Below are 15,414 nucleotides of genomic sequence, written 5' to 3'. Positions count from 1 at the left end.
ATATATATATATATATATATATATATATATATATATATATAATTTGTCTTGATCTTAATTGACTCAAATTTATAATATGAAGTATATATTTATAATAGACTTTGAAGTTTATTTTATTTTTTTTTATCAATATCTTTGTACCCTTAAGTTTATTACACTAAACAAATTAAGAGTTAATGTAGTATATCAAATTCCCGAGGATTAAAAGAACAAATAACACATTATCTCACGCCTCTATCTTATAATAATATATTGTAACACCCTAATCCATTAGACCGTCGGTGAACACCCACAAAGACTCTATTTAGGCCCCAGTTAAAGACCAACACAAGTCCTTTCAGCGTACTTTGACTGCTTAACTGCGAAATTCTTAATTGGCAAATGGGCTCGCTTGAAAGAAGATGCCACTTATTGTTATGAGTAGTCTAACCTTAGTTTTAGGATTGTTGTGCCTGCTAGATGCACTGAACACACTATCAGCCACGATAGCGGAGTTGCTTTGATACCATTTGTAACACTCTTGCCCAATTAGGACGCCGATGACTACCTATGAAAGTTGTAGGCTGGCTCTATAGACCAACACAAGTCCTTTCAGCACACTTTGTCCTCTCTCGTGAGGGCTTGAGAAAACTTCCTAAAAGGTCACCCAACCAAATACTTTTCCCCACTAAGCACACTTAGGTATGTAGTTCTTAGCAATTGGGCTCCCTTCAAAAAAGATGCACCTTGTTTTTATGAGTAGTCTATCAATTTATTTTTAAAGCTCAACATGTGGTATAACAAAATTTATATTTTATTATTATTATGATACACAAATACTCCTTCAGTTAGGGGTGTGCATAAAAACCTGATCTGAAATATCTGATTTGGATTATCCGGTATCCGATTTCTAAAACCAGATAAGTTACCCGATTTTCGTAAATCGGATTATCTGGATCGGGTACCCGTATTTAAAACTGGATACCGAATCCTAATTCGGGTCACATGTTTTTGGAAACCGGATATTCGGTATCCGATTTTATTTATTTATTTATTTATTTTTTACCTTTTTTCATAAATAAAATGATGATATCTATTAAGCTAACCTCAGGTTGAATCTTAATAATATTTTTCTCCTGCAAAATCTTTTTTTATGATTGTTCTTACTTAATATCTTAACCCCATAAAAAAAGATTGATTTTGGGTTACATAATACTAGTTTGTCCTATAATCCAATGTCTAGCTACCAAGCTATTTGATGCTCTCTTTATCCCTTTGAAAATGTATCCAATACTTTTTGGATAAAATTTAGTTGTTGAAAATTGAATAGGATAATAAAACAAAATAACATAAGTAGATAATAGAAATAAAAGGTTAAGATATTAAGTGATAAAAAAGTTGTGTAATAAATTATAAAAAAAAATAAAACATTGCCAAAAAGGCAAAAAGAGAAAGGGTGTGAAATAAGAACAAATTATATGAAAAAAGGGTGCAAATTGAGAGCTTTGAATTTTTTGAGTTAAAATGATGTCGTTTTAAAGTGAAATAGAGAGTAGCACATTTTTTAGCTATAACAATTTCGTGTTGTTATTTTTGTTCAAAATATTATTTTCTTTGTAGTGTCAAGGAATAACTCAACCAAAAGCTTAGTCTGGTAATTGAAATCTCATAATATGTTATATCTAAGACGTCCCTTGTTGCTAAAAGTGTTGATATAGCACAAGCCTCATTATATAGTTATACCTATTGCTAAATAGTACACTTTAAAAGAGTGGTTAAAATTCGAATCTTTAGACCAGAAGTGTAGATATAGTACAATATTAAAATAAAAATTTACGGTCGTTCATGCCAAACCGTATTAAAAAGACTATACTCCAACCCAAATTGAGGGGATGAAAAATTCAATTCAATTGACAACCAAGTACGTGACATCCCTATTCAGTATTTACTATTATACAAAACAAATACCAATTGACAAAGCTACATATGCATTGAAGTATTCCCTTTATAAACATTTTTTCTCACAAAAAAATGTGGAAAGAGTGCGTAGAACGAATGCTTCATCGACATCCAAGTTCAACTCGGGATTCTTCACTGATAGTTGTATTAGTACAAAGCTTTTGAAGATCAATGTAGCCGATAATGGTGTCCTCAAATATGACATCCTGAAGATTAGCCTCATCAAAAGTGGAGCCTGATAACACGGTATTCTTAAATATGGCCCCTTGTAGATCTGCCTTTCCAAAATTAACACGATCTAGAACTGCATTCGTAAAGTCGGTACCTGCATAAAAAAACTCGTTTTGAGCCGACAGGAAAGCCTTGTATACACTTTAGTTGGTTAACGTCTAAGTGCCTATATCATTAACGATATGAAATAGAATATGTTACCCTTGAAACTAGCTCCCACAGCGTAGGCCTTGGACATGACAACTTCAGACAAATCAGCACCATCAAACTTAGCATCGGACACAAGAGCAGCTGATAGAGATTTTCCCTTGAGGTTAGACTTATCGTTTGTATAATCACAAAATCGAAGATCTAAGGGCTTATCATATACACCATTTGCTTGACCGATTGTGTTACCGACAAAAGCACGCTCACATCGGTTGGGCTCTGTAGACAAAGGAGGTAGTCTCTGCCGAGAAAAACAGAATCAAACTCTTACACTATGTTTGGATAACAATTTTGGAGAGAAAAGAAAGAGAGGGAAGGGGAAAGGAAGGAAGTGAAAGGAAGGGAAGAGAAATGGAAGGAAAATAGCTCTTGTTTGTATAGGAGGAAATGGAAGGGAAATGAAGAGAGATGAGGGTTATCCCTTTAAATCTTTCCAACTTTAGAGAGATTGAAATCTTAACAAAAAGTATTCATCAAATCCTTCCAATATCCCCCTCCAAATCCCTTTGCTCCCATTTTACTATCCACATAATGAATTCTTTCTCCCTCTAAATTCTTCCCTTTCATTTTCCTCCATTTCCTTTTATCCAAACACATCCTTAAACAAGATAGAATTATTCTAAGAAACATTATATTAAATTAACTAAGAAACAGCAAATCAATGCACAAGGAAAATTTGGTGTTCGTGAAGTGTTTCGACATAAATTCGAGGGATGATAATGAGCTTACAAAATCTAGAACGTTTTCAAACGCCATCAGAAATTGTGTTGGAAATACTTCACATGTGAGACAAGATTCTACATCGATAAAATAGTGGGTTGTGTATCTCACATGTGCAAGTTAACACTCTTGACCCGTGGGTTTGTGGGCCCAAGCCCATGGGTGTCCCATGTCCACACGAGTGAGCCACGGCGAGATTATGACAAATTCTCACAGCCTAATAAATTGAAACAATGACAAACTAACCTGACTAGCAGCTACAACAGGCGAGGCAGCTGTGACAGCCCAAGTGGCCAGGAGGCCAAACGCCACATTCCTAAGTTCTTTGAAGTGAGATGAGTTCTCTTTTTCATATCCGTTTCCGACAGCTGCTCCAAGGAAGACCCATTAACCCATTAACATATATAAACTAAGTCGAATACGAAGAACACAAAACTATAAGGCACTAGTAGTATGGGAAATTCTAAGACTAAAATGTTAAAGCAAACATATGTTAGAACCATTTGACATGCACAATTTGAGGTCAGTTGATATAACATATAAGATGTGAGAAAATGCCCATCAGTTCACTTATAAGCCAGTATTCTACGATGGATCAAAGCGTCAAAAGGTTACATTCACCCGGATTATAAAGACTTATTTGACCACTAAGAGTCACAAATGTATGGTTAAACAAAAGTATTGATCTAGTAGCAGGTCAATATTAGCCTTAGAATTCCCCTGTGTGCTTAAGAGTCTCTCGCCCTAGTTAAGATAGGACGGTTAGATAAGCTCATAAGCATAGCTCCACACTTAATGAGAACACAGGAGACCTCTGATCTACACTGGTATGTAATGGTTTTGTTGAGTGATACTTCTCCTGTCCCAAATCTATCATCCTTTATATACATTTACAAGGCAGTCTTCAAATAAAATGGATCCATCCACTCCCTCTCACCCTCTCAATCATTTCAGGGAAGGCATAATGGGAATTCAAATCATACATAACATATACTAAAATGGTAAAAGCAGACTTAATTTATACACAGATAATCTATCACTGGTTCTGATACAATACAACATACAAGTGTAGAAAATAAGTAGCAGTTGATAAAAAGAGCCAATAGTTCAATGATTGAAGCCATTCTAACAAATTCTAATAAACAGAAAAAATGATATTGCCATTGGACCTGGACTTTGACAAATAACCTCTAGTACAAGAGCTACTACAGGTAACAAACAAACAAGTAACAAATAAGCATATAACATATGATGGAGCTTTGACCATAAGCTTAAGTTTTTATTTGAAGGTTAATGTTGTTAGAGTATATAACATATTTGGGGTCTCAACCTTCATCTTAAGCTTTTGGTTGAGTTAGTTTCTTGATATAATATCAGAAGCTAGAATATTCAGCATCAGATTTAAAAAGGTATTCAGCATCAGATTTAAAAAGAGTTTGTGCTATATCCAGACTTCTAATCGAAAAGGCTTTCGTGTAAAGGGGCGTGTTCAAATATATAACATATTCCGAGACTTGGCCATCAGGTTAAGTTTTTGGTTGAATTGATTTCTTGACACATGTCTTAACATCACTCGTCAAAACTCAAAAATCAACACAACAGAAGATCAAGGGTTTCAATTATCCACTCATCATTTCAATTGGAACTTTTAGCGGCTTGTACAAAGAGGGCATATCAGATATAGAATATGTTATATGACCTTCTAATTTCATATATAACATATAACTCTTCCTTGACATGGATGTGATACATTGAACCAAATGAGCTATATGGCTATATCCCCTGATAAATCCCAACAAACTCAAAATATATAACCATAAAGCAGACAGAAACTTAATAGCCACTCTTGTAAAATACGATCTCTCCGTGAGACGTTCTCAGGGCGCTTGAGACCGCTTCATATTATAATTTGGGAATAAGCTAACATATACCATCAAAACAACAAAACAATATTGTATCAAGAACAGTTCATCAGGCTTTACTGTAAACATAATTATCCTAAAAAAGAGAGAGAAAGAGAGAACATGAGAGTATACCAGAGCAGTTAATGCGGACGGACAGTGGAAATTTTGGAGCAGAAAAAAATTGGCGTTTATCAGAGAAATGTTTGAAAGAGATCCCATTTGGATTTGGATGTCTGCAAATGCCAATGCTTCCCATTTTTAATTTTGTAAAATGAAGTTTATCATTTGCATTTCTATCCTTCTCTGTATTCCTTTCTTCTGCTTTACTGGATTATCAGTAAGCTTATCTTCATACGTGGCACAGATATTTTTATTTTTCTCTTTGCTTTTATTTTCCTATCATATCTACATTCATAAACTTATATTCTCACATTATCTTAATCTTATTTATATTTATTACTTATTTTATTTGTTTTTCATCCAATTTATCTTTTTCACTGAATTTCACTCATTTTACAATTAGTGCAAAATGAGAAGAATAGAGGAGTAGAAAAAAGATACTTTGTCCTCCGTCTTGGTTTGTGTTATGAGATTTACTATATTTCTATTTATGGTCATGACTCACACTTATCTTTAATTTTCATTTAGACATTTCTTCTACTTTTCCATAAATTATACTTTTTAACTCACTTTATTTACTTTTTTGATTTTTTTTTTCAATTTTTTAAAAAGTTTATCATTATACCAAATACTACGACAGCTTACGGGCCTAGGGAGTATAAGATATTTCACCCCTGTTGCAAAATTACTTTGAGGTTTGAGCACTAGTAGTTGCAAATTACATTAGCCCACTCTTATTATTAGTCCATATAGAAAATGACTCAAGTCAATGAGATACCTAAAATAAAAAGCTCACGTTTTCATATGTATTAAATGAGTTATTTAACCTGTGTATAAGTCATGTTTTTCTATGTAATTGTCCCATACAACAATGGAGGGTAGGAAAAGAATGGAGAAAGTTCTTTAAGAAATAATTGAAAGCAACTGCTAGTACTAGTATTGTTGAGAAATTACTTTTGTCACTCCCATTTCTCCTTGTGATGGTGGCAACTAAAAGACAAGCATGAGCCATAGCGCAAGAACATTGTAAAGATACTGAAACAAAAAGTATGAGGATAAGTTAGAAAACATGACCAAATCATAGATTGTTACGCAATTGACTACAAAATCTTGCTCATTCTTGTTTACAGAATCGAAGGATATAAATCCTTGTATAGAAAAAAAATTCTAGTGCGTTGTACAGACTAGACGACACTTCCTGCGTTTAAGAGCAAAAAACGTCAACCCAACCCAGTGGACGGTTCTCAATTACACTCCCCAATGGGCAAATTCAACAAAGTTGGGTCAAGGAAGAAAACTTGTGCACTTTCTACAGCCTTATTCTGCTGTTTGTGCTGATGCATAGGCGGATTTTAAGAGAACACGAACTGCAGGGAATAATCACAGAAGCCGGCAAATCTTCAGTAGTTCCAACGGAAATCTCATCCTTTTCATCTCTATATAACTCATAGCCCATTTCTTCCAACTCGGGCCAACTAATTGAAAAATAATCACCGCATCGACATTGGTGACAGAACTCTAAAGCCTCCCTGGCATCTTCCACTATCATGTCCTCGAAGGAAACATCGTCTGCAACCAATTCATCACATCTCAAATTTCTTAGCTTATTATCATAAAGTGCACGTGATCGGGAATCACCAAGAGTTTCCCAAGCCTTTTGGACCTTCATGAATTTATGTTCTACATCTTCACCGGAGTTTGGCATTTCAATAGATTTATGCAACTTATCCGGGTGGGAATGAAGAAGAGCTAATCTATAGCTTTGACGAATCTCATCGTAGGTTGCATCTTCCTTTATATGTAGGATATCATAGTAAGTTTCAGAAGTTGACTGCACGTGAAGAGTCATGCTCAGAAGCAGATCCCTATGAAAAAAAAGCATCTCAGAACTTGATTAGCCCCAAAAGAAGGAAGAAAGATGAAACTCAAAGAACTATATGATCTGAGTTGACTGGTTCTTAGTACAGTATAAGAAAATGAGACTTCTGAACAGAATACTGATGAAGAGAGATTATAAATGCGATGTTATCGCTAAAACACACAAATGCAGATCAGATCATATATGTACAAAATGGCTAACAACCACCAGCATCACATCAAAATTCAATCTCTCTATTCTCAGGTTTACATTTGTGCTTTGATGTATAGTTGCTTCAATTTTATCAAGTTAGTCATATCAGAAAACAGTCTGGCTCACCTGAAACTTCACAACTCACTGATAAATCCAAAAAAAAAAAAAAAACCTTTGATTGATATAAGTATAAACAAAAAGATAACTAAAAAAATGCCAGAGCAGAAGCCAATAAACAGGTTGATATAAAATTGTTGCTCATAGCCTCATACTAAGAATGTCACCCAACCAGCTTTGCTAGGATGAGATACAAGAAAAAGTGAAAGATTGGTTCATTGAAAGTTGAAACACATCAACGAACAGCATATGATTAGATATTCTTCAACTCACCTTACGTCTTAAGATACGTCTACAATCATTGGAAAATAATTATCACATTCAAGTTTTGGTCCAAAGAAAACTTCCAAGAAACACAAACTAAATTGTCTAAAAGAAAAAACACCGATAAAATAGTCGTTGGATTAAATTGGACTTAGCACACTCTTTGCCGCCTCTATATGCCCAAAAAGGAAGGATTGCATCGAACCATTATATTGAATGGTTGTAAGATAGCCAAAATGACATTGGGGGTAGCAAGATGTTGCGGGTAGTTAGATGGCCAAATTTCTTCTCTAGTGGCAGACAAAGCCAATGACAACACGTCTAGCTTATGCTCAAACAAACAAGAATATAAACAAGGGTGGATGTAGAACAAAATCATATGATGTTAATAATATTTGTAAAAAATGTCCTTAATGAGGTTCGAATCCGGGTCAATACCACTACATAGCAAAACTCCTACCAACTTAACCAGCACATATATAAAGATTTATTGGTATATGGTTTTATATATAAGTTGAATGTTGTCAGTTGACAGCATTGACGGCCCATGGATCCGCCCTTGACTATAAATAACTAACATCTGTAACACAAAACACAGACATGCAGAATAATGGTGGTAGTACCATGTACCACATGTCTTAAACAAAGAAGAAAAAATTGATTGTTACGATACATAACGTGCGTCATAAAATGGATTCGAGTCTTGTAGCATAACGGTGCATTTGTTTTCACCTTCAAAACGACCGTGATACGATGCATAACAGGAAAATGCCGAGAAATAATGTGTTACACTGATTTTTTTCCGGAGAAGTTAGAAAAGAGCCAAAAAAAATGGGTAAAGAAGACATCTTGAAATTACATGGGTGAATCAGAATAAAATCAAATAATGTTGTAATATGAATAAAAAATTACATTCAATTGTACACTCAGAGTTATCATATACCGAAAGGACGCATAATATCATCATTTGAACTTTTATTCCAACTAATTCAAACAAACTCGAATTACTAATCAATTAAATTTTCAACAAATCAAAAAATAAACACCAAGTCAATTTGAAAATATACGAACCAAAACCCTAACTTAATTAACAAAGGTAGGCAATTGTAGAATCAACAAACAATGTTTCACTTAAGCAAAAGCAATCAAACAAACTCAGAACGTGCTATTCCTATCCAAAACTATTTGATTATTTGAACTTTATTCCAATAAATTCAACCAAAATCAAATTACTAATCAATTAAAATTCCAACAAATCAAAATAAACCCTAATCAATTTGAAAATGTAATAGCCAATAAACCATAATTTAATAAACAAAGGTTAATGGGCAATTGTAGAAACAACAAACAATGTTTAACATAAGCAGGGGCGAATCCAGAGTTCGGAGTCTCTGGGGGCACCATCAAATATCACATAAGATTGCGTAAAAAGTAAAATATAACAGATTAATAGAATAAAGGGAGTATATCACAAATACTTCACAAGTTAATACTAATATAAACTTGTAGGACAAAACAAAGGGGAGAAGATCATTGTCCATTGGCTATTGCTCATTCCTCGTCTATAAAGCACGTCAACCGTTAAAAAACTCAGTACTAAATTGTCCGTTTGAGATTATTATTGATAATAACACTATCTTTCACGATATGTCATATCAGTAACAAACTTAAAGTGGCGAGATAATATTAATCTTCAATCTTCAAATTGTTGTCCAAAAAGGAATCTTAATTTTTTGAGTCCACTAATGACCAACTCAACATATCACATTCTACAAGATACAGCTGGTGCCTTTGGTTAATACTCCATTTTACTTTTGTAGCTTCACCCTGTTTTCTTACAAGTCACTACTAAACCCAAAATCTCTGTCATCGGAAATTTCTCTTAGTCCCTTTTATTTATTTTTTGAATGAAAAACAATTCGTTCCCTTTAATTTGAATTACACTCCTACTGGCTACTACTAGCTACTCGTATTTCTTTATTATCTTTTTTCTACGCCGGCTAGCTAGCTACTTCCTTTGTTGTTTTCTTCAATCCATATCACCACATTCTCCACTCCTTAATTAGTTGTAAACCTTTCCTTGTGCTAGATCTATACAAGTTAATTAAGCATATTCATAATCAAACTATTAATACTATTATGCATTATCCAAATAATCATCCCAAATTCCCAAGTTTAATAAGTAATAACAAATTAACAATTGAAGAAATTTTAATGAATTTTGAAATAAAAAACCCTAACTTTTGGGATTTCAATCTTTCATAATTCAAAATAATACCTAAATTAAATTGAAGGTGGGAGTGGTCTAGTGGTATTTACGGTGGCCGGTGGTGGCCTTGACTTCACGGCATCACTGCAGTAGCCAATAACACTCCGTGCGACGACCGACAAGGGGGTTCACTCGTGGAAGTGGGGCACACGAACTCCAGTCTCCAAGCATCCAAGTGGATTGGGAGAGAAGACAATGATGGTGATTGGTGAGAAACGCCGGCAAGGAGTGGCAAGAGATGCTGGCGATGGGTGGCCGAGTGTGGGTCAATCGTGGGTGGGTAATTGGGTTTTAGGATTTTGGTTTTCTAATCTTAAAAACACTAACTGGTGAGAGAGAAGAGAAGAGGCAAATCTGACTTTAATTTATTTGTTTTTTTTCTAAAAATGTCTAGGAGCATGTGTCCTCTAAGCTAAGCAATGAAAAAAATCTATCTTCTATACGATATATAATATATAATGCACAAATAATTAGAACACATGTCGACTTTATTGTAAAAGTTTTCCCGCTCTTTTCAAATTCGAACTAAGCAAAATTTTTTAGTATATCATGTAATATCTTTCTGTTTAGATCAGTTTAATTGATTAGTTACAAAAGATTTTAAAACTAATTTTTTACCATATATAATTAATTAAGATATTTAGTATCTTTTAAAACAATGGATAATTATAGAATGAAAAATATTATTTATTTATGTAAAAAATATACTCTCAATAAAATAATTTGTATATTTATAGTCTCAATAAAGTCAATCTGATTAAGAAGTTATATAATAATTTAATTACATATATATAATTAAAAATTTAAAATTAAATAATTCATAAACTGTGCTTGACACGGAAATTTATCTAGTTAGTATAATCGAAAATAGTTTTATTTGGGAAACATTAAAAAAAAATCTTTCCAAACAGTGGCAATTGAGAGACTCATCGACGTCCTGCACCTATCAATGTCGCCGTAAATAGTGACGTCCGTTAGACGGTGGCTATTAACTTCCGGTGCGGTATGGCACGGTGGGAGCCTGAGAGGTGGCTATTGCAAATGGTGAGTTTGTGAATGAATGAATAGCGGAAGAATCAAAGAAGAATTAGTGATTTAGTCTTTAGACTAGGTAGCCCGTGAAAATTATTCTAACTTCCATTCAAAAATGACTGTAATTTAGAGGGTGACACAAGAAAAAGTTATTTTAGATGTATTGTGAAAAAAGGCTTTACCATCTTTTGGATGAGTTGCGAAAAAGTATTGATATGGAGTTTGAAAATAAAATAAGGGTAAAATTAAAATACTATTACTACTTATTGTCGAAAAGATGCAAATACGGTGAAACAGGCTAAAAAAACAAAAATGCAAGTTATGCAAAATTATATTAAATAATTTAGTTTTTAACAATATTTGCATCACTAGGAACCCCTTGTTGCAAGAGTACATGTGCATTATGAGTGATTTAAAATAGAAAAATTGTCGATGAAATTAAAGAGGAAGTGGGTAATCTCATCTATTGTGAATAATCTCATCTACTGATTATTTACTAATATGTCCTCTTTAAATTGCATCAAAAAGGAAGTGGGTGAGTTAATGAAAAGAGAAAATGAATTGAGTGGATGAAATTAAAAAGGAGTTAAATTAAAAAAAAATGATGGGTCATTGTCTAAAAATAAACATGATGTAAATTAGATGGGACAGACTAAAATGAAAAATGATGCAAATTCAATGGGACGGTGAAAGTATATATTTACTCCCAGCATACCCTGTGAGTGAGGTAAGAGGTGGAGTTGTGGTGGCTCAGAGTAGAGTTATGGTGGTTTAGGTTACTAGGTATGATAGGAGAAAAAACATATAAAAGATTAAATTTTTAAAAATTTAAAAGTGAGATTATTCGCAGAAAAATTTAAGCTTTGTTGCTTCGTTTGCTGTTGTAATTACAGGTTGTTGCTCAGAGAAGGTCCAACTTTAAGGGTGAAGTTTCGCCTTACAGGCTTCATAGAGATTAACAATTTGTCAAAAGTTTTACTTGAAAATGGCGATTGTTTATATTTGATTAGCTTTTTGAATGAGGATCACTACTTTGTAAGAGTGAAATTTCAAAGGTTAATGTGCATTTTTTCATTAGTTGGAGTCTTGAGGAGTTGAGGACAATAATGAAAGCATTTTGTGCGAACCACACCCGATAGTCTTGGATTTTGTTTGTCATTTTGTTTTGTTTATCAGCAAACGCCCACTCCTTCTACAACTATGGCTCCATTGAGCTCCCTGCTATCTTATTCTGACCCAATGTTGTGTTCATCATTCGTGCATGCTTCAACAACGTCATTATCAGCATTCAAAGCTAATACGCTGTCCGCAAACTCCACTAATATCCATCATGCCTACTTTTGATCCAATGTTGTCTGCTTCATCATTTGAAAACACTTCAAAGTCATCTATAATATCTAAAACTGATATGCACATGCAGCGCAACTTAGATTTTTTTTCATACGGATTTTTCTTCCAACCCAGATGACTTTAGTTTATGATGTTCTACGTTGTTTGCTTTAATAATAAATGTGCTCATCCTCTTAAAGTTTATGATAAATGTAGTTCTCCATCTAACCCTATTATTGTAAGAATGACTCGGGTTGTCTTTCTCATTAAAATTAATGTCAATATATACAAGATTGCTGTTATACTTTAGGAAACTAAATATTTTTTTAATATTCTACATAATTACAAAGATATACAAAAATATGCAAGAAATCAAAAAGATATTATTCTAAGATATTCTAATATTCTAATACACCCCGCAGTCGAATCTGGAGGTTTAGAGATGCTAAGACTAGAACGAAAATCATCAAATAATACTTTAGGAAGGCCTTTGGTGAAAATGTCAGCAATCTGATAACGAGATGGAACATGAAGTACCCGAACATCACCACGTTTGACTTTTTCACGAACAAAGTGAATGTCGATCTCAATATGCTTAGTGTGTTGATGATGGACTGGATTACCAGCTAAATAAACGACACTAATATTGTCACAATAGACAAGAGTAGCTGTGGTAATAGGACAGTGCAGCTCAAGAAGTAAATTGTGAATCCAGCAAGTTTCAGAAACAACATTAGCAACACCACGATATTCAGCATCAGCACTAGACTTGGAAACAGTAGGTTGTCGTTTAGCAGACCAGGAAATTAGATTATCACCCAGAAAATCACAGTAACCAGAAGTGGAGCGGCGAGTATCAGGACAGCCACCCCAATCAGCATCGGTATAGGACAAAAGAGTCGAAATATTAGAGCGATAACTGCAGACCATAGTGAAGAGTGCCCTTGACATAGCGAAGAATGCGGTGAATAGCAGCCATATGTTCAATGCGAGGATCATGCAAATAAAGGCAAACCTGCTGAACGGCATATGAAATATGGGGGCGGGTGAAAGTAAGATACTGTAAAGCTCCAGCTAGGCTACGATACAAGGTAGGATCTTCACAAGAAGAACCAGCATTAGCACAAAGTTTGTCGGAGGTAGCAACAGGAGTAGCAACAGGATTACATTGAGACATGCCAGCTTTTTCAAGAATTTCTGAGGCATACCGTTGTTGGGAGAGAAAGAGGCCCGAAGAAGTACGATTAACAGCAATACCCAAGAAATAATTAAGAGGACCAAAATCCTTCATGGCAAACTCAGAGATAAGTTTGGACATAAGGGACTCACGGAGTGAATCAGAAGAAGCTGTAAGAATAATATCGTCCACATATAATAGCAGATAAGCAATATCAGAGCCATGACAATAAACAAACAGGGAATTATCAGAAATGCTGTTAGAAAATCCAATAGTAGTCGCAAAAGTGGCAAACCGGTTGTAACGTTCCGGTTTAAGTGACCCAGAAATTCATATAAAAATAAAAATTCCGGTTCACTCTTTGGACTCCAGAGCTAGGATCGTCAACGTTCCGTCGATAAAGAAATATAGATAAAACACAAAACAGTACCAACGTGAAAGATAATAAGTCAGCGGAAGCTCTAACGTACAACTCGAGAGCCTAAAGGCCTCTAAACAAACTAATCGAAATAGCGAAAGCGAAAAGAAAACTACACTATCTCTTATTACTTAAATACAGAGTTTCTTTCTACTCATAATCTAATACAAAAGATAATAACATAGTCTTGATTATTACGGGTTCTACGTCGAGATCTCACTCCAGACCCCACCTGCAATCAACCTACTAGTCGTCGTAAGACAACACACAGTAGGTTCCAAAGAAACAACCAATACACGTCAGAGAATTCATACAAATATCAATCAGGTTGAATAAAAGCAATATGTTCATCCTAGCATGCATAGGCTCTAATACATTTATTATTAATTAATCCCAACTTGTAACGTTGCCCGTCCTGTTCGGGTCGTTCAAGTATAAACCATTCATTATTAGATAATTCCAACTTGTAACGTTACCCGTCCTGTTCGGGTCGTTCAAGTATAAATCCAAATATTTTTAGAGGAATACACTTGGGAGAGCTAATCCCAAGGCAACCACCGACCTAAGGCGTTGTCCGTCTTGTTCGGGTCGTCAAAGGCTAAAGTATGCATACCACCATGGTGAACGTAATGATCCAAAACTGTCATGAGAACAATAATTGTAATAATCCAAACCAGAACATTAACCCTTTTGGGTAACATAACCAAACGTCAACCCCTTTGGGTGACAAACACATAAATTGTCAATGTTCAATTAATTCCTTTCAAATTATTTGAGTGTCTAATCCTTATGTGATTTACAAAGCCTTGATTAGAAATGAAACAACACTACTTGCACAACCACATAAACAGTATGGTCTAAGCGTGTACCTTTAAGCGCTGCAAACAACAATATTCAAGCACGACCGAAATTTCGCACTCTTATGAATCGAGGTCCTAAATAACACAGACACAAAACGATCACGTATTAGGATGTGTTTACACATTTAATCCACTCCATACTCTAAAATATCACTAAGACTTTATAATTTTTAATTGTTTACATCCTATTCCCAATGGATCCAAATTTCAAATTCTGACCAGAAAATTTACAGGCCATTTCGGATAGATCAGAAAATTCAAATGCAAAATCCGACTTCGCCATTGCGTTCGGAACGCGTCAATTACCTTGGGTACCAATTTTCATAATTTATAACATCCAATTACTATTTTTAATTATTTTAAGCGTTTAACGAGTTTTAAACGCATCGGTAGGTAAATAAAACAACAGAACACGACCAACGTTTCCGATCGGCACCTTTAACGAGACAGAACAACTGCTACCCGAATACATATATATATATATATATATATATATATATATATATATATATATATATATATATATATATATATATATATATATATATATATATATATATATATATTCCATTATTATTATTATTATTTTATATATATACATTATCAACCCTTTTTAAATCTCATGACCAAAATAACTCTAGCGAGGTCACATTCACAAAATCCTTCAAGAGACTTGAAATTTCATAAATTACGATAACTAAATTAAATACTTAATTCTCTTAACAAATTAAATTTTGTAGAGAATTACAAAACCAAA

The 15,414-nt window shown here is 34.1% G+C and overlaps 3 protein-coding genes across 4 annotated transcripts; all 3 read right to left on the bottom strand.

Annotated features, from left to right (window-relative positions):
- Positions 1-1,750: 1,750 nt before the first annotated feature.
- On the bottom strand, positions 1,751-5,374 carry LOC130825038 (thylakoid lumenal 17.4 kDa protein, chloroplastic). Its single transcript, XM_057690064.1, has 4 exons — positions 5,133-5,374; positions 3,343-3,464; positions 2,371-2,617; positions 1,751-2,263 (listed from the first exon to the last, which is right to left on the bottom strand). The coding sequence occupies exons 1-4, from the start codon at positions 5,254-5,256 to the stop codon at positions 2,040-2,042; spliced, it is 717 nt and encodes a 238-aa protein (XP_057546047.1). The 5' UTR covers positions 5,257-5,374; the 3' UTR covers positions 1,751-2,039.
- Positions 5,375-6,179: 805 nt separating this feature from the next.
- LOC130825039 (uncharacterized) lies at positions 6,180-10,241 on the bottom strand. Of its 2 annotated transcripts, XM_057690066.1 has the most exons (2): positions 9,851-10,241; positions 6,180-6,985 (listed from the first exon to the last, which is right to left on the bottom strand). In XM_057690066.1, the coding sequence occupies exon 2, from the start codon at positions 6,967-6,969 to the stop codon at positions 6,430-6,432; it is 540 nt and encodes a 179-aa protein (XP_057546049.1). In that variant the 5' UTR covers positions 6,970-6,985; positions 9,851-10,241; the 3' UTR covers positions 6,180-6,429. The 2 variants fall into 2 exon arrangements, with proteins under 2 accessions (XP_057546049.1, XP_057546048.1); XM_057690065.1 differs by having other exon boundaries at positions 6,180-10,224.
- Positions 10,242-12,154: 1,913 nt separating this feature from the next.
- On the bottom strand, positions 12,155-14,940 carry LOC130824836 (uncharacterized mitochondrial protein AtMg00810-like). The gene is made up of 4 exons (XM_057689854.1): positions 14,889-14,940; positions 13,264-13,549; positions 12,826-13,121; positions 12,155-12,276 (listed from the first exon to the last, which is right to left on the bottom strand). Exons 1-4 carry the CDS (start codon positions 14,938-14,940, stop codon positions 12,155-12,157), a joined length of 756 nt encoding a protein of 251 aa, XP_057545837.1.
- Positions 14,941-15,414: the final 474 nt, after the last annotated feature.

Source organism: Amaranthus tricolor, chromosome 10, assembly GCF_026212465.1.
Source record: "Amaranthus tricolor cultivar Red isolate AtriRed21 chromosome 10, ASM2621246v1, whole genome shotgun sequence".
NCBI lineage: Eukaryota > Viridiplantae > Streptophyta > Magnoliopsida > Caryophyllales > Amaranthaceae > Amaranthus > Amaranthus tricolor.
The sequence above is the reverse complement of the archived record's forward strand: the minus strand, read 5'-3'. Positions and strand labels throughout refer to the sequence as shown.

Coding starts and splice junctions, on each gene's coding strand:
- LOC130825038 (XM_057690064.1), bottom strand. CDS start 5,256: ATGGGAAGCATTGGCATTTGCAGACATCCAAATCCAAATGGGATCTCT. Junction 3,465..5,132: donor CGTCCGCATTAACTGCTCTG/GTATACTCTCAT, acceptor TCCTTGGAGCAG/CTGTCGGAAACGGATATGAA. Junction 2,618..3,342: donor CTGTTGTAGCTGCTAGTCAG/GTTAGTTTGTCA, acceptor TTTTCTCGGCAG/AGACTACCTCCTTTGTCTAC.
- LOC130825039 (XM_057690065.1), bottom strand. CDS start 7,002: ATGCTTTTTTTTCATAGGGATCTGCTTCTGAGCATGACTCTTCACGTG.
- LOC130824836 (XM_057689854.1), bottom strand. CDS start 14,940: ATGGCGAAGTCGGATTTTGCATTTGAATTTTCTGATCTATCCGAAATG. Junction 13,550..14,888: donor TGATCTATCCGAAATGGCCT/GTAAATTTTCTG, acceptor TTATTCTTACAG/CTTCTTCTGATTCACTCCGT. Junction 13,122..13,263: donor AGCCTAGCTGGAGCTTTACA/GTATCTTACTTT, acceptor TATGGTCTGCAG/TTATCGCTCTAATATTTCGA.